General features: G+C 40.6%; 1 protein-coding gene across 2 annotated transcripts in view; it reads right to left on the bottom strand.

Moving 5' to 3' along the window:
* Positions 1-23,445, bottom strand: part of SLC35D1 (solute carrier family 35 member D1) — a 90,774-nt gene that overhangs the window by 11,770 nt on the left and 55,559 nt on the right. The window contains exons 12-13 of one of the 2 annotated variants that reach the window (XR_010730440.1): positions 12,198-13,895; positions 5,560-5,641 (exon numbers count right to left, since the gene is read on the bottom strand). Coding sequence is in view for 1 of the 2 variants with exons in the window: in XM_066268937.1 (XP_066125034.1) it covers positions 13,787-13,895 (109 nt within the window). In the remaining variant the exon portion in view is untranslated. Of the gene's footprint in view, positions 1-5,559; positions 5,642-8,372; positions 13,896-23,445 lie in introns of those variants that run through there. The other variant, XM_066268937.1, reaches the window with a different exon arrangement.

The following is a 23,445-nucleotide window of genomic DNA, read 5'->3' as shown; positions in this document are numbered from 1 at the left end:
TTCCTGGGAAACTTAATCTCTCCTTCAATTCTGAATGATAAACCTTGCCTGATACAGTATTCTGTGTTGTAGGTTCCTTTCTTTCTGCACTTAACATACTTCCTGCCACTCTGCTAGTCTGCAAAGTTATTGAGAAATTATAGCTCATAGCCTTAACGGGGTTTCCCTTCTTTGTGACTTCTGTCTTCAGGATTGTCTTATTATCATTAACTCTTGTCATTTTAATTACATTACATCTTGTGTGGGCCTCTGGTTTCATCTGTTTGGAACTCTGCGCTTCCTGGACCTGGATGTTTGTTTCCTTCCTGGATTAGGAGTATTTTCAGTTATGTATTGAAGAGACTTTCCTTTATTGTATATTCATAGCTTCTTTGTCATAAATTAGCTGCCCATAGGTGTAGTGTATTGGCTTATTATTGGGCTCTCGATTCTGTTTCACTGGTCTGTGTCTGTTTTTCTGCCAATACCATACTGTTAATTACTATAGCTGTGTAGTGCAGTTAGGTATCAAGGAGTGTGTTACCTTGGCATTTTTCTTTATTTCTCGGGATTGGTTAGGCTACTCAGGGTCTTCTGTGGTTCCATACAAATTTCAGAATTTTTCTATTTGTGAAAAATGGCATTAGAATTTGGATAGGGACATTTTAATAATACTAATTCTTGCAATTCATGAACATAGAATATCTCTCCATTTCTTTGTGTCTTCTTAGTTTCTTTCAACAATGTCTTCTATTTTTCAGTGTATGGGTCCTTTATTTCCTTTAAGTTTATTCATAGGTGTTTTATTCTTTTTGTTGAGATTATAAATGGATTTTTTTCATTTCCCATTCTGATATTTTGTTAGTTTGACTGTTTTAAGTGCCTTACTAGGGATTGGTCAATTCAGGTTTTCCCGGGGTTTTTTGTGATTCTGTTTAGGAAGGTTATATATTTCAGGATTTGTCCATTTCTTCTGTGTTAATTTTGTGGAGTATAGTCTTTCATAGTATTCTTGTATAATCCTTTGCATTTCTGTGGTATCTGTTATAACTTATTTATGATTTTGAATCTCTCTCTTTAGTGAGACTAGCTAGAGGTTTCTCAATTTTATCTTTTTCAAGAACCCAGCTCTTTTATTAATTTTTATTTATTTTCTATTTCATTTATTTCACTTCTGATTTTTATTTTTTCCTTCCACTGACTTTGGGCTTCATTTGTTCTTTTTCTAGTTAAGGTGTAATGATAGTCATTTTGAGATTTTTGGTTTTTTGAGGTAGGCCTATGTTGCTGTATCCCCCAAATTTTGGTATGTCTTATTTGTATATACGTCTCTCTATATCTGATCTTTTTTAGCCATTTCTTCTTTGGCTCAGTACTTGCTTGTTTTAGCATGTTGTTTAGACACGTACTTGTGATTCTTTTTCAACTTCTTGTAGTTGATTTCCAGTTTTATGCTGTTATCAGAAAATTTGCTTGGTATGATTTTAATCTTAAATTTATTGAGAGTTGTTTTATATCCCAACATGTGGGTCTATCCTTGAATGTTCCATGTGCACTTGAGAAGAATGTGTAGTCTGTCATTTTGGGATGTGAAGTTTTATAATTATGTCCATGTGTGTCATTTAAGGCTGATGTTTCCTTGCTGACTTTCCATATAGATGATAGAAGCATTGGTACAAGCAGGCTATTAAAGTCTCCTACTATTATTGTATTGTAATACTGTTGGTTTCTTACTTTAGGTCTGTTAATAGCTATGTTTTTTGGTGCCCTTAGGTTGGGTGCATATATATTAATTAATGTATGTCTTTTGAATGAACTGGAATTGTTCCCTGAATCATTAACAAAATGTTCGTCTTTGTCTCTAGTTACCTTTTTTGTATTGAAATCTATTTTGTCTTACGTAAGTATGGTTATACCGCTTTTCTCTGTATATCATTTGCTTGGAATATCATCTATTGATACTTCACTTTGAGGTGATATGCCTCTTTGGAGCAAAGATGGGTCTCCTGAAGGAAGCATGTATTTGGGTCTTATTTTTATCCATACAACAACTCTGCCTGTTGATTGATGTGTTCCATTCCTGTACATTTAGGATGATTTGTATCATATAAGGACTTACTGCAGCCATTTCATCTTTTATTTACTGGTTGCTGTGTATTTTATTATTTATCCTTGTGTTCTTTTGTGCTATTTTATAGTTTTTCTATGCTTTCTTTCCTCTCATTTCCTCTTTTTTTATTTCATGCCTCAGCTCCTCAGCTTTAGACTTGTTTTGTGATTACCATGATGTTGGTATGTTTCATAGATAACAGTAATTTTTATTTTGATGGCATCTTATTTTCATTTCCGTAAACAAGTTCAGTCATTTTCTTCCCTTTTATATTTTTTGTTGTTACAAATTAATCCTTTTACATGCTGTGCAATTTTTACCAAATTTTAGTAGCTGTTATCGTTAATGCTTTTTCCCTTTAACCTTTATATTACAATTGTTTAATATCCTCTTTAAATAGAGTTGCAATTTCCTGCTTTTGTCCTCTTATGTATCACCTTCCTTAAAGTTCTGTATACTTTTGTCTTTTGTGTCAGGTAGAAGAGTTCTTTTCAAAAATGCTTGAAGTGCAGGTCCTGTGGTGGTAAATTCTCCGAGCTTTTGGCTGGGAAAGGCTTTATTTCTTGCTCATAGCTAAAGGATAACTTTATTGGATATATTCTTGCTGGTAGTTTGTTTCTTTTTTTTTTTTTTTTTTTCTGAAGCTGGAAACGGGGAGAGACAGTCAGACAGACTCCCGCATGCGCCCGACCGGGATCCACCCGGCACGCCCCTGAGACGCTCTGCCCACCAGGGAGGGGGGACGCTCTGCCCACCAGGGGGCGATGCTCTACCCCTCCAGGGCGTCGCTCTGCAGAGACCAGAGAGCCACTCTAGCGCCCGGGCCATCTTTGCTCCAGTGGAGCCTTGGCTGCGGGAGGGGAAGAGAGAGACAGAGAGGAAGGAGGGGGTGGGGGTGGAGAAGCAAATGGGCGCCTCTCCTATGTGCCCTGGCCGGGAATTGAACCCGGGTCCCCCGCACGCCAGGCCGACGCTCTACCGCTGAGCCAACCGGCCAGGGCACGGATGCTACTTATAAACAACCAATGCTAGCGTTTTCCACAAGTCTGAGTTCTAGAAAGGAGAAAAGCCCCCTAAACTCTGGGAGTCAGGGGTCAAGTCGGTAGGTTCTGAGAAAAGCTGAATGCAAGTCTCGAGCCAGACATCAGAGGAAAGCCTGCGCAGGTGTAGACAGGCTGGACTCCAGGTGCTGGAACTTCCCAGTAGGAGAAACTGTCACTGTGCCATCTGCCTTCAAAGAATTCCCGAGTTACTCAGATGTCCGGAAATGACTGGAAGGGGCTGAGCACAAGAAGGTAACCTTGTGTTCTCAGGCTACAGTCAATTCCCTTGAATCTTGTGTAACTTGAGGACTGGGAATGAATTTCCTGCTAGGTGGCAGGATGGAGACTACTCTAATTTGATCTAAAAGAATAACAGTAATTTGGCATTTCTTCTGTACTTAGACATTACACCGTAGTGCCAGTTCTAGGCAGCTCCATGAACTCGAGGAAAAGGTAGGCCTTATATATTCTGTAAAGCAAAGACTGTCTCATAGTTACCACTGTCCAAGAATGGAGCCTTCCTGTGCCTGTCTCCTTATCACTAAAATAAGGATAATAACAGGCCTTACTTTAAAGGATTGTTTAGAGCAGGGGTCCCCAAACTTTTTACACAGGGGGCCAGTTCACTGTCCCTCATACCATTGGAGGGCCAGACTATAAAAAAAACTATGAACAAATCCCTATGCACATTGCACATATCTTATTTTAAAGAAAAAAAACAAAACGGGAACAAATACAATATTTAAAATAAAGAACAAGTAAATTTAAATCAACAAACTGACCAGTATTTCAATGGGAACTATGCTCCTCTCACTGACCACCAGTGAAAGAGGTGCCTCTTCTGGAAGTGCGGTGGGGGCCGGATAAATGGCCTCAGGGGGCTGCATGCGGCCCGCAGGCCGTAGTTTGGGGACCCCTGGTTTAGAGGGTTCCAATCCATATGTGGGGTGCTAAGAAGTGTCCATCTAGCATGTAGCAGACGCTCTGCAGATCATTTGTACTGTGGCAGAGCAGGCAGTGCATCGCACTGCTACACTTCCAGTATTTTTGGAAAACACTTGGAAACCTAAATTAAATACCTTAAAATGTTCATATTTGGTTTTCTGAGGTTCAAATGGCCTTCTGAAGATATTACATTTATTTTTTTATAATAATTCATCACAGCTTTACTTATAAATAAGTAGAAACATTTTATTATATCCTGTTAATTCTATCTCTTCAAATAATTCAAATCTTGTTTCTCGGTTGTTTTCACAACCACCATTTAGAACCCCAGTATTTCTCACCAGGACTGTCCAACTGCCTTCTCTAGCTGATATAGTTCTCTGGACAGTCCTACTCTGCTCCAACCCCCACCCGACTGTAATCTGCATGGCATCCTCAGTGGTCTTGCTATAATGCAAATCTGCTCCATAGCCGGTCCTCGATTTAGGCATACTTGTAGCCAGCGGATCAAATCTAGCTGGCAGATATCTTTTAAGTTGAATACTTAAGTAGGTTAGTACCACAAGTCCTACCAGTTACTATTGTATATATTGATTACTTTCATTCAGATTCATATTTTTGACCTGCCTGGCCCCTGCATGGTCAAATCTGTAAGGTTTGAATTTGTCAACACCAAACATACAGGATACAATTCAAATCAGCAGCTGGCGTGCTCTAAAATGAGGACGAGGCCATGTTTCTGCCTTGCTGTACTAAAAAAATGTAGCTATTAATCGGCTACTCACTATTCATTCAGGAAGTATTTGTTGTGTACCTACAATGTACCCAGGGATACGAGAGTAAACAAAACTGACCAACATCTCTGCCTTCCTAAAGCTTAAATCTGATCAGAGGAGACTAGTACGATGGAGACAAAGCATGGGCAGGGAACAATGTGGTGGGGTCATTTCAGCCAGGCTGCTCAGGGAAGGCCCACAGAGATGAGGGTGTGAACTTACAGAGGCATGAAGGGGGAGTGAATTCCAGACAGAAGCAGATATAACAGCCCTGTAGCATTCCAGGGCTCCAATATCTTAATTGAATCCCAATTGTCCTTAAAGAATCAGCTCAACCCTGGCTGGTTAGCTCAGTTGGTAAGAGCATCATCCCAGTATTCCAAGGGACAAGGCTGTGGTTTCAATCCTCAGCCAGGGCACATACAAGAATCAACTACTGAATGCATAAATAAGTAGAACAATAAATCTCTCTTTCCCTCTCTGACTTTTCTCTCACCCATCTTCCCCTCTCTAAAAAGTCAATAAAAATAAATTTAAAAAAAAGAATCAGCTCAAATGCCATTTTTCCAAGAGAATTTTTCCACTACTTTTCACAGGCAGATTAAGACTTCCTCCCATACATTCTTTATATACATCTCAGATAGTTTCATGAATCTCTCATCATTTGTAGATACTGTCCTCAAAAAATATTCATTTAACAAATTACCTTAAGGATAAGCAGATGTGAGGAGGCATTCCTGATGATCTCAGACTGCATTCTTCTAATTATAAGCATGTTAGCTGGAATTCTTTGGGAAAAAAAGCATTTGGGAATCAGTACACATTTAAATTTATTATTAGGGCAAGCTGGAAGAATCTCTTAGACTTGCTTAAGCCACCATTTAAAGTATTGTACGGTGAAAAGGCATGAAAAGGTCTAACTATGTAAGCACATAGTAGCCCTCAGGAAGTAACAGCGCTTTTCTTTCTTGGAAAGCAAACTGCTTTCCATTGTTTACCTCCAGTGGCAGCTGTTACCACAAGAGAGGGCACTATCAGCACAGCTGGAAAAGCCTGGCTGCTTTGCCTCCTCAGATCTAATCAGCCACCAAACAGTTCAGCCCTAAGTTTTAAATCCATTTGACAGTCATATTGTGGTGACCTTGATACCACCAAGTCTATTATAAGCAGACCAGAAGAAACAAGAATCTTGTATGGTGGCGAAGAGCAAAGGTCTTTTACGGATTAGGATTTGAATGTGGGTTTCACAGCCACATTGGACAACTATTTCACTGAGCTTCATGTGTAAAACATGGCTGTGCCTGGGCCTCTGACCCAGGCAGGGTGCTGGCCCTGCCAGCAGACTTAGCTCAGTCTGGCTGGCTGGCTGGCTGGCTGGCTGGAGGGATGAGCAATACATGTGAGGAGAGCTGCAGGAATGAAGTCTGGCTCCCCTGCCGTGGACATACAAACTAGCTCTGTGCTCTGCCTCTCTCAAAAGTGCCTCTTTTGTGGTGTCCTCAGTACAACAACCCTGAGTGCAAAAGCCAAGCAAGACAAGAAACCAGCAAAGAGCTAAATGAAAGCATTAAAAGCTGATTAAAACACATACCTTAAGGGCAGTCTCTTCAACAGCTGGTGTCAGGAAAACTGGATATTCACATGCAAATGAATGGAGTTGGGCCCTTACCTCACACCACATACAAAAACTAACTGAAAATGGCTGCAGGACCTAAATGTAAGACCTAAAATTATAAAATTTGGTAGAATAAAACCTCAATGGATTTGACAATTATCTTTTGGATATGATACCAAAAGCATTGTCAACAAAAATAAAAACTGATAAACTGCCCTACATTAAAATGTTAAACTGTGCATCAAAGGACATAATATGAGTGCAAAGGAAACCTTCAGAATGGGAAGAAATATTTGCAAATAATATCTTTGAAAAGGGGCTAAAACTCAGAATATATAAAGAACTCTCACAACAACAAAAAATCCATTTTAAAAAATGAACTCAAATAGACATTTCTCCAAAGAAACAATATCAATGGACAATGAGCACATGAAAAGATGTTCAACACCACAAATCATTAAGGAAATACAAATCAAAATCACACTGAGATATCACCTCACACCCACCAGTATGATTATTATTTTTTTTAAACACGTCCATTTCTTTTTTTTTTTTTTTATTTACAGAGACAGAGAGAGGGATAGATAGGGACAGACAGACAGGAACGGAGAGAGATGAGAAGCATCAATCATCAATTTTTTTGTTGTGACACCTAAGTTGTTCATTGATTGCTTTCTCATATGTGCCTTGACCAGGGGCTACAGCAGACTGAGTAACCCCTTACTCGAGCCAGCGATCTTGGGCCCAGCTGGTGAGCTCTGCTCAAACTAGATGAGCCCACGCTCAAGCTGGTGACCTTCGGCGTCTCGAACCTGGGTCCTCCGCATCCCAGTCCAACGCTCTATCCACTGCACCACCACCTGGTCAGGCTAGTATGATTATTATTAATAAAACAAGTGGTGACAAGGATGTGGAGAAACGAACACACTTGTGCACCACTGATGGGAATGTAAACTGGTACAGCCACAATAGAAGACAGTATGGCAGTTCCTCAAAAAATTAAAAATAGACTTACCATATGGCCCGGCAATTCCAAAAGAATTCAAAGCATATTTGCATAGCTTTTATAGTGGTTCCTTGAGATAAGAATGGACTGACATACAAATTTTTTTTTAAGATATGAGCTGCGATTCAGTCCGTATTTTTGTTGGAGATCCAAGCGAAATTCCGAGATACCAATCGTGATGCAGGAGTACAGGTCCAGTATGGGCAGTGTGAGATACGTGTTGACTGACTTACGAGCTTGGTTACAGAACGAATTAAATTTGTATCTCAAGGTATCATTGTACTATGGATTTTGTATCCCCTCCAAATTCGTATGTTAAAACCCTAACCCTCAATGTGATGGTATTTGGAAATGGGGCCTTTGAGAGGTAACTAGGTAATGAGGATGATGACTAATAGAGTCAGGGTCGTGGTCTCTACTGACTAGTTGGTGATAAGGTAGGAGGTCAGATCACTGTATTAGTCCTGATGTCAGCCATGGAGTTGTTCTGCCCAGTTTTGCAAGGATTTATTCTCTGGGATTGTTCTGCTTTCCTGGATCCAGAGCTAAAACACAACTGAGGCCAAGATATTATGTTTAGTTTGATTGAAAACTGTCAAAAGTCAATAGGCCCAGGACCTTGTCTCTAAGACAAGGATGCTGACCAGAACCTCACTGTCCTAAGGGTTTAATAAGCGAGGGAGAAGGAGGTGGGTGAGTCAGGGTGCTAGGTGAGGCCAGTTTGAGTCAAAGGAGAAAAATCAAAAGGCCAGATTAAGGAAAATAAGGTTTCTGCACGATTACAGATTGACTAAGACACCCACATTTAGCAGCATTATTCACAACAGCCAAAAGGTAGAACCAACCCAAGCACCCATCAATGGATGAAAGGAAAAACATAATGTGGGAGATACATGTGTCAGGAAAAACCATTTATTTGACAACTTTACAAAAATATTTAGGTACATAATTATCATGTTTATGTCACCTGATTTACATATCTCAATCCTCAATACCTCTTAAAAACACTAAAATGGTCATTTGGTAAATAGAATCTATATTAAAAAAATACTATAATAGGCCAACATTTGTAGACAAAAATCAGTTGATCATCAGCATGAGAAAGCAACATTTATGAACAAAATCATCTCTACAAACATTTTTGTGAGACAGTAAATCTAACCAGTAGATTTTCAAAAAAGAAAGTTTAAAAACAAACCAAAAAACCCACCATAGACTATCTCCTCCTCCCATGATGCGGTGGCACCCTAACTAGAACTAGAAGGCAAGGTCAGTGATGGAGCCAGAGGTTCACAGACACCAGCTGAGAACCCAGACAGAGGCAGCATGCTGTCGACGCATTTCCGAGAAGGGGAGGGGACTGACGGGCCCACACAGAAGCTCCCTTAGGTGACAGAAAGGGAAAATTTTAACTGAATCACCATCCCGAAGTGCAATTATCATCCTTTAAGATAAAATAATTTTTGTTTTTTTAAATTTACCATCATAATACGAGTGATTTCATCCTTTTTTAAAAGCAGGTAGCTCACCAGCATCACACAATGCCACAATTATATCCAGTAGGTATTAAAAGAAGACTGAACAAAACTGTTATTTAAACATTCGGGAAGCAAAGTACAGGGGCCCAGCTTTCAAGAAATGTGCACTGTCCAGGCCTCTAGCACTTGAGAAGCGTATATTAAGCAACTTGTTTCGCCTAAAGCCTCACCATAAAATGACAGTAACAAAACCTGCCACGTGACTAGTATGGTCCCCAAACTTTTTACACAGAGGGTCAGTTCACTGTCCCTCAGACCGATGGAGGGCCACCACATACAGTGCTCCTCTCACTGACCACCAATGAAAGAGGTGCCCCTTCCAGAAGTGCGGCGGGGGCCGGATAAATGGCCTCAGGGGGCCTCATGCGGCCAGCGGGGCCGTAGTTTGGGGATGCCTGTTAGGCATTTTGCTAGTTTAGCACCCAATACCTCATTTATTTTGAAAATTACAACTTTGCTGATAAGGAGGAACGGATAATACACAGTTATGGGGAAGCAAAAATCCCTACAGTAGAGGGAGGAGGAACTCCGGGCAGTCCTGGAATTCTAATGGCCTGGCACATCTCAGAACCAAAAGATTAGTGTGAATTATAGAAGTCCTCTTAGGTTAACAACAACAACAAAAAAGCTCAGCTTTATTGGTGGGGCAGCCCTAATTGGGAATACTGGTAACTGCTGGCAGCTGTCACTCAAATCCCAGACTCCTTTCACCTGTTTTCAGTTAGGTCTTGTAAAGAACTATGAGAACCATATCCTCCTCTTCATCTCAGTCTCCCCAGAGCTTAGTGTTGTGCATCGGTTTGATACGATTTCAAATCTACTTGTGTATGACAACAATCAAGTTGTTTTGATATAAAAGTGAAGTAAAATGTATTGTGATGACATCACCTCAGTGGCTGAGGGGTGTTCCTAGAAGCTTATCAATAAAAAAAATCCAACCAGGAAATAACTGTGGCAAGGGGACATTTAGACTATCTAAATGTTTGTGAAGAGGTTAACGAGGTCTCTGAGTTCTATCTGGGCAAGGCGACCCTTTGCTGACCTAAACAGCTCTCCCAAGCCCTTTGAACAGTAGCCCCGCCATGGTAATGGTGACTCTTACAGAAGTGACAAAAGGCTGCAGCAGCCTCTCTGAGAAGGACATCTTGCCCACCAATAGCAGTGCCATCATTCCCTAGCAAACTGCTCTAGCAACAGGTGAGTTCCTGCTCCGTGCTGGCCGCTGGGAGGCAGCTAGCTCCCTGTGGATTAAGCTGTCTCTCCCAAGAACCAAACTTGTAGAAAAGGTACAGCTCAACCAAATGTGACTTTATTTCTTTCATCTTCCCATGCCTGGAACAATAATGTAATTAATCTGTCATTGCTTTAGAATATGTTATATTGTTACTGGCTTAGGAAATTATTATAATTCCCACAGTGAATATATGAGTGAGTAAAATACAAGCAAAACAATCTCAGTTTGAGTATAATTTTGCCACCTAAAACAAAACACTTAGCATAATGCCTGGCACAATAGAGATGCTCAGTAAATCTTTGCTCACTGAATGAGGCCATGAAAATAAAATCAAAGGCAGGCCCAAATTCCTAGGTATGATTCCAAACCTGTCAAATGTAAAATTATTATTCCTTCCATGAGATCTTGTATCAGCTTTACTGACCTAAACTTTCCACAGATTCCTCATACAACAGGACTACAGAAAACTTAATCTACATGCAAGTTGGATCCTACAAATGGTTGACTCATAATCAACAGTCATTGGAGGTGATGAAAAATTACCTGACATGTTGACAAGGTGTAGGCTCGTCAATCAGGATTATCCGAATCAATCTAGCACTGACTAAAAGTAAACCAGTTCTCATTAACTCAAAAAGAGAAGCCATAAGTCATAGAATTTGGCTTTCAGAATTCTCGCCAGCCACAGCTCGTCTGTATCACAAGTCAAATTAAGGATTTAACTCTCTCTTGCCTCTTTTTCCTCCCAGGAGGTAATAAATACGTCAAAGAACTTTGGACCTTGTAAGAGATCAACCTTGGGGCAAAATCCAGACATTCTGGGTGATGCTATAGGATAGGTAGATTTCTAGTGTTACTAAATTTCTAATGTACAAGCCTGAACATAAAACAAACTCAAAAAATGGTTGGCAAGTTTATTCAATCTCCAGCTTCCCCAGGCTGTTTCCTCTTCTCTTGGAATGTTGGTGGCGTCAAAGGGGGGCACCCAGGAATCAACATGCACAGGGCAGAAGCTCTAAGTTGTCATAGTACGTCTAGTCGATCAAAGTTCAGCATAAGCTGTGGGCCCTGAGATCATGTGCACTTAGTGAAGCTCTAACTCTACATGAGTTTCTCAGATAAATCTGGAGAGAGGATAGACCTTCAAGGGAACCTGACCCCAAGAAGCAGTTCAACTCCTGGCAGAGTGCTAGTTCAACACCTCTAAACACATCCAAAGACCTTTCATGATGAGAAATTCTACAACACAATTTATTTCTAATGTCAAAATTCCTTCCTTCGTGAAGCTAATGGAACGGAACTGCTGCAATCAGCTCTCACAATGCTCTCCACTGTACACGGGCATATCCAAGCAGCGGCAGGCAACAGTCACAGCCAGGTGTGCATATCCACCGAGGCCAGCGGGAAGGCAGAGAAAAGCTGTGGCTTATAGAATGATCCATCATTCTCCCCGATTTGCACAGCCTATTCCTCTCTGACTCCAAGTTCAACCAGCCATTTGCCTCCCTGAAAGAGCTCAAGCTGCCCCAGCTAGCATTCCCATTCCCTTACTCCCCGAGAAGGGCTGTTAAGGGCAGCATGGTTTAATGGAAAGAACATAAATTAGACTTACTAGCAAATCACCTGCTTTCTTTGAATCTTGTTTTCTCATCAGTAAAGACAGACAATAGAACCATCTTACACAAGATAATGTCCTATTCTCCCACTGAACTTCCTCAGATCAGCTGATACTGTAAAAACGTGAGCCTTAGGACCTCTTACATGGAGCTTATAACTTAAAAGTTGGCTGTGAGGCTAATTCTTGGGACCCAGCACCACTGGCCAGGCTTTAATAAAGGCAAAGCAAAATAACAGAAAAGCATAAATATGAAAATAATTTCAATATAATTCTTCAAAATTACAAACAAATCAAACCCTTCCAGGTCCCCTGTTGAGGCCCAGAAATACTCACTGTTTAGGTCAGAGGAGCCCAGTGGATTCTAAACTCCATGAACTAGAAGGTAGTGTATGTGCCAGTGCAAAGGTTCCCAGCCTCCTGTACACCCATTGCACAGCTGCTCTGAGCGAGCACTCCTCCCCAAAGTCAATGGATATGTCTAAGCCCAGTCAAGGACTGTGTTTAATTTCACACCCTGTCCCACCCAAAGAGGCAATTCAGACAATGCCCATTCAGAGATGCTCTTCCAGGATGCAGCACTGGTCTTGGGAGGAGCTGGAGTCCTCACCAATTGAGCCAAAGGACATAGAACGTAGGCGGGAGTGAGCACAGGAGAGAGGTATGCCTACGCCCTCACAGAGAAAGGAAGGTGACGCCGACACTGACACTGAGGCCAGAGGAAGGCCAAACCTTGATGACACAGAAACAGCTAACCAGCCCTTCCCCTCATGCCAACACATTCAGAAAAATAAGACCAAGTCATATATTGTCATGATTCAGAGGGGTAAAGGAGTATCAGACCCAGAAAGGGGAAGTACGTGGAAATACACAGCAGTCACATGTCCTGCCTGCCATTCTCACTCAGGGAAGGGCTGAGCCGCATGGTTCACAAAATGCAGCGCTTCACATACGTCTGACGTCACACTGAGCACCTGGTTTCACACTTGTGGATTAGGCAGGGCAGGTGCTTCTACCCCCATTTACAGGTTTGCAGTTGCTGAAAAGTGAAAAAGTTCTGAGACGTGTTGATACCTCTTCTGAATGGACCAATAGAAGTTCTTTGTCTCACTCTGTCACCAGGGCAGCAGTAAGATCGTTCAGCTACTTCCAAAAAAACATCTCTGTACCACACAATGCCTGGCACATGTTAACATACTAAATACATTTTAGTTGAATAAATGGGTCAGACAGATAAGTCCATGAGTAAAAGGCCGACTTCCTCCCTCAGGGCACTACCCCCATCCTACACAGCAAAGAGGGCACAGCACATACTCAGGGAATGCCCTCCACTGGCCCATGAGTTCTCAGGAAGGCCAACATGGAAAGCAATGCACTTCAAAGCCCCGCTTATTTGTTTTTAGTGCCAAAGTCGTCGTGTTTGACAAATGCAGTGATGACAACTTTATAAAGAAAATGCAATTGTTACAAACTAACACTCTACGGAGAGAAGTTTCAGACACTCTGCTGCACTTCCAGCAGAAGGCAGGCTAACACTGCCTCTGGATGAAGCAGTGACTTGAATGAGGAGGCTCCGGTGGAAGCACGGACAGATGCAGCTCTCAGGGACACCTGGATATCAAACTACGGAGTAGAATGTTTTCAAAACACTGATGTTTCACTGTCGGCACAGAAGAAAAATAAATTAAAAAGCCCGGTGCGTTTTCCAGTTTGATATAAATTAATTCCAATGGCATATTTAAAATAAAGTCAATTATAAGTTTCTTTCATAAAATTTTAAAAGGCAGCAATCAATCCTTAGATTGTATAAGTGCAAAGTAATGGTATTTTCTCCATAATCAAGATACCTCAGTATCTGTGTAAGAATTGCCAGTGTTCCAAGTTGATCAAAATCTTGGGTCTACGTCGTCGAAGCAATCCTCTGGTCATACTGCTCCTTTTCCCTTAATGTCCAGCTTGTTACTAGCCTCCGACTGTTTGCTCAGCTGCTCTTCAGAGAAAGTGATGTAGGAATACACCAGGCTCCCAGCAATGCTGCACAACAGAAAACCACCATCAGGGAGGAAGGAACGAATGGCAAACCTAAGGGGACTGGTGTGAGGATGAGGCTACCTGTATAAATCAACGGCACATAAAATTAGAACAGCTATAGCAATTTCATCTACAGAACTAGTGACAATCCCCTCTCATGGGATTATCCACTGCTGTTGACGCTTTGGGAAAATGAATGTTTGCACATACTTGTCAGTAGGAGTGCCAATTTTACACAAGTTTTCTGAAGGGCAATTTGTTGAAATAAAAAACCTTTAGAATCTGGCCCTGGCCAGTTAGCTAAGTGGTAGAGCATCGGCCTGGCGTATGGGGGTCCCGGGTTCGATTCCCGGTCAGGGCACACAGGAGAAGTGCCCATCTGCTTCTCCACCCCTCTCCTTCCTCTCCTTCCTCTCTCTCTCTTCCCCTCCCGCAGCCAAGGCTCCATTGGAGCAAAGTTTGCCTGGGCGCTGAGGATGGCTCTGTGGCCTCTGCCTGAGGCTCTAGAGTGGCTCTGATTGTGGCAAAGCGACACTCCGGATGGGCAGAGCATCGCCCCCTGGTGGGCATGCCGGCTGGATCTTGGTCAGGTTCATGCGGGAATCTGACTGCCTCCCCGTTTCCAACTTCAGAAAAATACAAAAAAAAACCTTTAGAATTCTGCTTATCTTTTGACCTAGTAATCTACTTCATTGATGAATTGTGCATATCTTCTTAGACTTACTGACAAATTGTTTCCCACAAAATTTATAAGAGCCAAAAATTAAAGGGTAAATGTCCCACAGTGAGGAATTGTATAAATTCCATGCAATACAATACCATGCATCCATTAAAATGATAGAAGCTAAAAACAGGCAATGACATCTTAAATGAAAAAACAATCTCACAAAGCATTAAGTATTATCTAATCCCATTTTATTCAAATGAACAAGAATATGTATATTGATATGCACCAGAATAAAGTCTCGAAGTAACACAACAAGAATATTAACAATGGTTACATCTGGATGGTAAGATTATAGGTGATTTATTTGTATTTTCTACATTTCTAAAAATAATCATTCAAAACAAATGTTATCTCTAATAAAAATGAAAACCATCCCAATTAATAAGTGAGCATGCAGATCTGGAAGATGTACAAGCTGGTTTCTCTCGATGCTCACAGTGAAAAACCCACGACCTGAGCTCTGAGCCTCTGCTTCCCTGGCGGGTGCCCTTCACACACCTACTACCAGAAGGGCCACTCTTTTGGGACAGTGATTACTCTTGTCTAGTCTCTGTGGGGACCTCAAAGCCACACGGATATACCACTTCCTGCCCTAACTGCTGACCTGAAAGGAAGGTGGAGGAGCTCAGAGAGCGGATACTCCAGACTGCCCTGACCTGCTCCTCCCGAGCCCGCTACCATGACTCCCTTGGATACTAAGCTGGAGCCTGGCCTGGGTTCTACCATCAGATGTCCCTGCCCTGGGCCCCTACCTTCTGCTTGACCACTTGACTCATAAACTTGCTGCTTATTTGAAATGAGTTCCATTTTCCCTGGGCTTTGGTGTCTCAGCCCAAGCCCCAGACCAGCTACAGCAAGGTGCGAGATACCTAGCTCCTGCAAATAAGGAAGATCAGGCACTTGCAGACTTAATCTTCAAGTGGTGGCCATTTATTAAAGTCTACCAATACTTGTCGAGTATTTTACATACATCTGCTGTTACAATATTCCTGCGAGCTACAGTATCTCTGTAGATGAAAAACACTGAGTTCCAGAGTAAAAAAGATGACCTGTTCATCATCCTAATGGTGAGCCAGAATAAAACCGAGGTCAGTCTGATATCTTCTACTGAAACGGCTTACTCCCTCATGGCCCCTGCTCCACTTGATATTGCAGGTGCCTGTCCTTATTTTGTTTCTATCAGCCTATAAATTTCCCAAGGCCTCACTCTTAGTTACAGAGCCCCCTGTATAGTCCTGGTACTTTGTAGTGCACAGGAAATAATTGATGAACAGAGTATCAGTTATGGCCTCATACAAAGTAAGAAACCTCATTGTACCAATCCTTGGGCCAGGATTCAGAGTTTCATCTTCTTCAGCTGGTGGCTTTTTTGTTGCTTCTTTTTTTTTTAAAGAATTTGATCTCATTGACTCTTCTGGAAACTTTTCTTATTTTTCTCAAGCATCAAGTAGATGATTTTCCCTGGCAGCTGGGCTAAGACCCGAGGAGATGGCTTACTGCAGCCTTCTGGACTAAAGCTAGATACCCTTGAGGCTCACTGTACATCTACACAATAGTCAAATATCCTTTGCCTCAATCCCAGCAAAGTGGAAGGGCTGCTCCATCTTTCTGTCATCCTATCCTCCTCCAGTTTCCCATTCCCGCAACAACCTAAAACATAACAATGCTCTCATCATCTTTCCCATCAAGATAATCTTTGATGCTCATATTAATGGAGCAATGCAGGATAAAAACAAGGAATGTCCTGAAATTTACTCCAGGCTTAGTTCTTATGATGATCCTAGACTCTACACCAGGGGTCGGGAACCTTTTTGGCTGAGAGAGCCATAAACACCACATATTTTAAAATGTAATTCCATGAGAGCCATACAATGACCCACGTATGTTATGCATTATCCAATAAAAATTTGGTGATGTGCCGAAGGACAGCTGTGATTGGCTCCAGCCACCTGCAACCATGAACATGAGCGGTAGGAAATGAATGGATTGTAATACATTTTTAATGTTATTATTTTTGTATTAAAGATTTGTCTGTGAGCCAGATGCAGCTATCAAAAGAGCCACATCTGGCTCGCGAGCCATAGGTTCCCGAGCCCTACTCTACACTGTGCGGTTACTGTAATGAAAAACATGGGCTCTGGAGGTAGGACTTGGTTTAAATCTTGAATAAACTGTTTAGCTCTGTACCCCTGGGCAAATTTGTTAGTTTCTCTGAGATTCTATTTCTGTATTAATAAAATAAGAATAATACTATCTATCTAGGCTTGTGTGAGGCTAAAGTGAGCTAGCATGCCTAAAGAACAAAGCCCTAACCCTGGCACACATATAGTTAAGTAATCAGGAAATACTCCCTACTGTTAGCTCTGATACGCACCCACCAACCAGAGGTGAAAGGCATTGTTAACAAAAGACAGGGTGCTACAGTAAGATTTAACCTGATGTAAGAGGACACACTGTCACCATATAACCAGAGCAAAACTAAACACAGAAGATTACTGTTCTAAACTCTGGAAAATAAAGAGCACAGGCTGTTCAGATTCTCATAAGTCCAACAAGAGGCAATACAAGAGTTTTCATCTCGTTGTTATTCCTAACTTGATCATTATTAGGTATTTGAGTTTTCAGACATGGTCTTTCCTGAATCACTTGAGAAGTGAATATCTATCAACAAGGATACTGTGCTGAGCAGCGATGAGTTGATTTGGAAAGGAATCTACCCTGGCCCTTGAAAAATGTGAGGGTGGGCACCAACACCCACACGGCTGAAGGCATTACTGACAGCCTACTGGTGTTGATTGGCAGCCTTACGATAACATACACAGTCGATGAACACGTATTCTTTGTGTTACATACATTACACTATATTCTTACAATAAAGTAAGCTAGAGGGAAAAAATATTAGTAAGAAAATAAGGTACCTGACCGGTAGTGGCTCGGCAGATAAAGTGTCGACCTGGAACACTGAGGTCGCTGGTTGGAAACGCCCAGCTTGCTCGGTCAAGGCACATACGAGAAGTAACTACTACGAACTGAAGTTTCCCTCTCCCTCCACCCTTTCTCTCTCCTCTCTTTAAAGTTGATAAAAATAAAATCTCTTTTAAAAAAAGGAAAAGGCAAAGCCAGTACATTTATGGTACTGTACATATTTATTGAAAAAATCTGCATATAAGTGGACCCACACAGTCAAACCTGTGCCATTCAGGGAACACTGTGAAGCTGCTGCCTAGCGGCTTTGGGAATGGAGGGGATCTGGGAGGAGGGGGAGGAGGATGGAGAACAGAAAGGAAAAGGCCAGATATCTGTTTTGGGGGGGACCTATATCTAAATGTTTATACATCATTATCAAATAATGGTGAACTAGATCTTCTACTACTTCAAACAAGAACTTCTCATTAAGCTACTGACTCCATTAACATTCACATGAAATTGGATAACTGCTGGTACTTTGGAATTGGTATTTATATATTCGATATTTCTACACATTCATTTTTTAAAACCTCAAGCCATTCTCCATCCACCTAACACTCAGATCATACAGTACTACCAACTATTGATCACTGAGACGTGCTGTAGCAGACACAGCCAGGAGGTAACGAGACGAGGAAGACAAGGGGACAGTTGCCCTGCCGACAGGGCCCAGTTAGGACAGCACAATGACTGGAGAGGGCTGGACAGTGCCCCGCATCTGCTCTGATCCACTTCTGATCTCCCAAAGCCACACAAACAACCTGCCTCTCCTAGATCTGTAACCATGCACGTACTCACCAGCCACAGACAGTCTACGAAAAATGCCTTTAATAAAGCAATTTCATGGACAGGGGACAAGGGTCTTAAGGTCCAGGCTGTCTCTATCTCTCCTAAGAGCTAACATGTGTGTTCATATGTCCAGCCAGGTAGCTCTGCCTCTCAGACTCTGCCTTCTATGTGTAAAATGTCAATCTACTTCCAACCCTATGAACCAAGACAGTTTGACTTCTACTGCTATTTTCTGACACACATACTTCCTGCCACCTGCAACCTCTGGGTACATTCTTCCTGCAGAAGCCAGAGACACACCATCCTGATTCCCACACAGCAGCTGCTTGAAGAGTCTTCCCTCATCTTTCTCACCAGCCAAATAAGGCACAGCTGTGCTGCCTCTGTATTTATCCCCAGCCAGAGCTTTCTCATCTGGACAGAAACACAAGGTGACACAGTGTTGAGTAAAAGCATATAACTGTGGACTTTCAAAACTCTGTGGTGCAGGACAAGTTCCTTAACCTCTCAGAGCCTAAGTTCCCTCGTGTGTAAAATGGTGACTAGAATACCACTCTTAAGAGGATTAAAGTGAGAATTAAATTATATAATTTATATAAGAATGCTATATATACACATACACATTATATATGTTAAATGATATACTGTAACTAAATTATATACTTGAAATTATATAATAGGACAACAAATCACTTAATTAGCATACATTAGACATTCAACAGGGATAAAAAATCAAATGCCAAGGCACACCAGGGGCTAAACCTGACAAAAAGCAAGGAGTTTTGGCTGTTGCTCCTTCTCATCTTCATTGCTGCACACTCATTCACCCAGAAAATCAAGGAGTCCCAAGTATAGTAAGGGTCATCCCAACTAGGTCTTAACTGTACTGTGAGTAAGCAAGCCTTGACCTACCCTCTACTATATGTAGTTTGTTAGTAACTCTGTGTTTTCTAGTTAGGTATTCATGGTTAGTCTTATGAGATATTCAAGACACCTCACACTCAGGCACCAATTTGCTTTCCCAAAATTCCCTCGTGAAATCCCTCTTACTCTAACCATCCCAGAGTACCTACTGTCCATCCTCCCCAGCTCCCATCTAACATCTGTAATTCCAGCTCCATGCTTTTGCTCATACCAACTTAATGGCTGGAATACCCACCCTTCTTTTTTTCCAGCTCTCTAAATCCTACCTATTGGTCAAGGCCTAGCATAAGTATGCTTTCCTCTATGAAGTTTCCCAAGCAATTCTCTGTTTGACTTTAGATTATGAGACTACCACAATCTTTATTACTGTTTATAGCTGTTAAAACTCTTTTGAAAGAATGTAAAAAGTGCCTCATCATTGCTATATAAATGCTTAATATTATAACTGCCATATGATTCTTATATAAATGAAAGCCATTACTAGTAACATAATCATTTCACACTTTTCCTCCTTTTTCAGTCTAATCTCAATACAGTGGCCAGAATAATCAAATCTTATTACAACTAAACCACACATGTGTCTCTATTCAAAATCCTCCAACATCTTCATATCTCTTAAAAGTAGTCCCTAACATGCCCCTCCCTCCAACTCATTTCATTCATTACATTCTGCCACACTGTCCTCCTCGTTGCTCCTTGAACACACCAGACACTCTCCCACTTCAGGGCTTTGTCACTTGCTCTTCCCTCCAGAAATCAATGTGGCTCCCTCCCTCCATTTTTCAGGTCTTTACACAAAACATAACTTCCTCAGTAAGTGTCCCCACCCCCTGAAATAACTCCTGTCCCCCCTTCCCTGCTTTATTTGTCTACAGTACTATTTGTCACAGCTAACATTTATCATCAGCAAATAGTTTACTCATTTATCTCTTCATTCATTTTCTCTTCCACTAGAAGGAAAACTCCATGAAGGGCAAGGGTTTTGATCAGTGTTGACAGCAGCTTTATCTCCACTGTCTAAAACAATGGTACCTACCGTACATTTGTTTATGAATAAATCTTCCCAGCTAAGATTACAAATTGTCAGAAGACAAAAATTAGTCTATGGCTTTGCATGCACTAAGTAATCACTTCCGTTAATATATGTACAGAAAGGGTTCAACGATTCTGATTCTTACCATGCCTGAAGAGGAAGAGAGGAAAATAAAGGAAGACCAGGCAGGAAGTAAGAAAATTCTGGAAATGCTCAAAACAATGAGGGGCCATTTTAATCTCTTATGCTATGTGCCCTCACATGGTTAAATTATGAGGCATATTTTTAATATCTGATCAGGGTTAGAATCTCAGGCCTGACTCTTACTATGGTAGCTGTGTGACTTTGGGCAAGTTATTTTGTCTCTGAACCTCTATATCATTATCATGTAAACTAAGGGAAGAGTAAATGAGATGACACTATAAAGGTGGCCATCCTCTGCTAGCTCCCTATATGTTGCCTTCCCAGGTATTTATTTATGTCTTTTCTATACTAAGATAAGTGTTAGTCTGTACACATACTTTAAAAATAGAAGTTCGTTAGTCACAGAATTCTGGCCAGGATGTGAACCATTCTATCTGCCTAGGAGTCTTATGATAACCTAAATGGTACAAACACGTTCATAAATAGTTTGGAAATTTCTTATAAACATCCCCTTACATTTTTTAAATTTACTTTTCTTTTTCTTTTTATATTTTTTTATTAATTTTACTAGGGTGACATCAATAAATCAGGGTACATATGTTCCATGTACACTGGAGAAAAATGTATACTCAGTCACTTTGGGATGAAATGTCCTGTAGATGTCTATCATATCTCAGGTGCTCTAGTGTTTTCTTTAAGGCCACTATATCTTTGTTGATTCTCTCTTTGGATGACCGATCTAGAGCCGTCAACAGTGTATTGAGGTCTCCAAGTATGATTGTATTTTTGTCAGTTTTTGTTTTAAGGTCAATAAGTAGCTGTCTTATATATTTTGGTGCTCCTTGGTTTGGTGCATATATATTAACAATTGTTATGTCTTCTTGATTCAGTGTCCCCTTAGCCATTATGAAATGGGCATTTTTGTCTCTGAGTACTTTTGCTGTCTTGTAGTCAGCATTACAGATATGAGTATTGCTACGCCTGCTTTTTTTTGGATGTTATTTGCTTGGAGTATTGTTTTCCAGCCTTTCACTTTGAATTTGTTTCTATCCTTGTTGCTTAGATGAGTTTCTTGTAGGCAGCATACAGTTGGATTTTCTTTTTTAATCCGTTCTGCTACTCTGTGCCTTTTTATTGGTGAGTTTAATCCATTTACATTTAGTGTAATTATTGACACTTGTGAGTTCCCTATTGACATTTTATAGATTGCTTTCTGTTAGTTTTGTGTCTTGTTTGATCCTTCTCTTTCGTTTTTCTATCTTTTGTTTTTATTTGGTTGTATTCCATACATCTTTCCTCTGTTGCTATCTTTTTTAAATCATGTGCTTCTGTAGTGGTTTTTTTCAATGGTGGTTACCATTAAGTAATGAAAAGGGTTCCTACCCTGTTCATTGTAGTGCACTATCTTGTGAGTACTTTTGCTATTGTTAATCTGCATCCTCTCCCCCCCCCTTTTTTTTTGTTGTTGTCACAGTTTAAATTTGGTTTTATTGTGTTCTTCCTGGGGCTTTTACTTGTGGTTTTGTTGTTGTTTTTTTTCTTTGTATCTGATTGGAGAACCCTCTTTAGTAATTCCTGGAGTGGAGGTTTTCTGATGATAAATTCCCTCATCTTTTCTGTATCTGTGAATGTTTTTATTTCTCCTTCCTATTTGAAGGATAGCTTTGATGGGTATAGTATTCATGCCTTAAAGTTCCTCTCTTTCAGGACTTTAAATATAGGGTCCACTCTCTTCTAGCTTGTAGAGTTTCTGTTGAGAAATCTGATGGTAATCTAATGGGCCTTCCTTTATATGCTGTATTCTTCTTTTCCCTGGCTGCCTTGAGAATTTTTTCTTTGTCATTGGTTTGTGCCAATTTCATTATGATGTGCCTTGGAGTAGGTTTGTTGGGGTTAAGAAAAGTCAGAGTTCTGTTTGCTTCTTGAATTTGAGGCTTTAATTCTTTCCATAGGCTTGGGAAGTTCTCATCTATTATTTGTTTGAATATGTTCTCCATTCCATTTTCTCTATCTTCTCCCTCTGATATACCTATTATTCTTATGTTATTCTTTTTGATGGAGTCAGATAATTCCTGTAGGGCTATCTCATTTTTTTTAATTTTTGAGTCTCTTTCTTCTTCTCTCTGTTGTGCCTCAAGTTGCTTGTCTTCTATTTCACTAATTCTACCTTCAATCTGGCCTGTTCTATTAGCTAAGCTTGTTACCTCGTTTTTCAGCTCATGAATCGAGTTTTTCATCTCTGTTTGATTTGTTTTTATAGTTTCAATTTCCTTGGTAATATATTCTTTGTGTTCATTGAGTTGTTTTCTGAGCTCCCTAAATTGCCTTTCTGTATTTTCTTGTATATCTCTTAAGTATTTTTAGGATATCTATTTTAAATTCTCTGTCATTTAGCTCCAAGGTTTCCAATATATTAAATTTTTTCTCCATAGATTTTTCCTCATCTATCTGTGTTACCTCTCTTTCTTTTGTATCCATGATATTCGATTTTCTCTTCCTTAATGGCATCTGAGGGTGGTGGTTTTGTTGATAGTATTAATGAGATTTAATAAGGAATAAAAAGTTAAAAAATAAAAATAAAAAATGGAAAAGAATTTTTTAAAAAATTTTTAAAAAAAATTATTTCCCCCTCCCTCCTTTTTTCCTCTCCTCTCATCTTCCCTCCTTCTTGAGAAAATCTTGTGGTGAACTGTGAATTATATTGTGCTAAATAGAACAAACAATGCCTATAATGGAGGGCCTGAGTTGGGGAGAAGTAATAAAGGGGTAAAAGAAGGGGGTATGGACCCACAAAATGCAAATAAGGAAAAAATTTGGGTCAAGAATAAAATGATTTGCTTTTAGGTGTTGGCTGACTAAGAGATATGATAAGAGGAATAAGAGGGAAACAGGAAAATGGGGGAGGAATTAAAAAATTACTATTGTATTTAGTGGAACAAAAACTAGATAAAATGGAGAGTCAGGGTTGG

Source organism: Saccopteryx bilineata, chromosome 3 (genome assembly GCF_036850765.1).
Source record: "Saccopteryx bilineata isolate mSacBil1 chromosome 3, mSacBil1_pri_phased_curated, whole genome shotgun sequence".
In the NCBI taxonomy this organism is placed as follows: Eukaryota; Metazoa; Chordata; class Mammalia; order Chiroptera; family Emballonuridae; genus Saccopteryx; species Saccopteryx bilineata.
The sequence above is the reverse complement of the archived record's forward strand: the minus strand, read 5'-3'. Positions and strand labels throughout refer to the sequence as shown.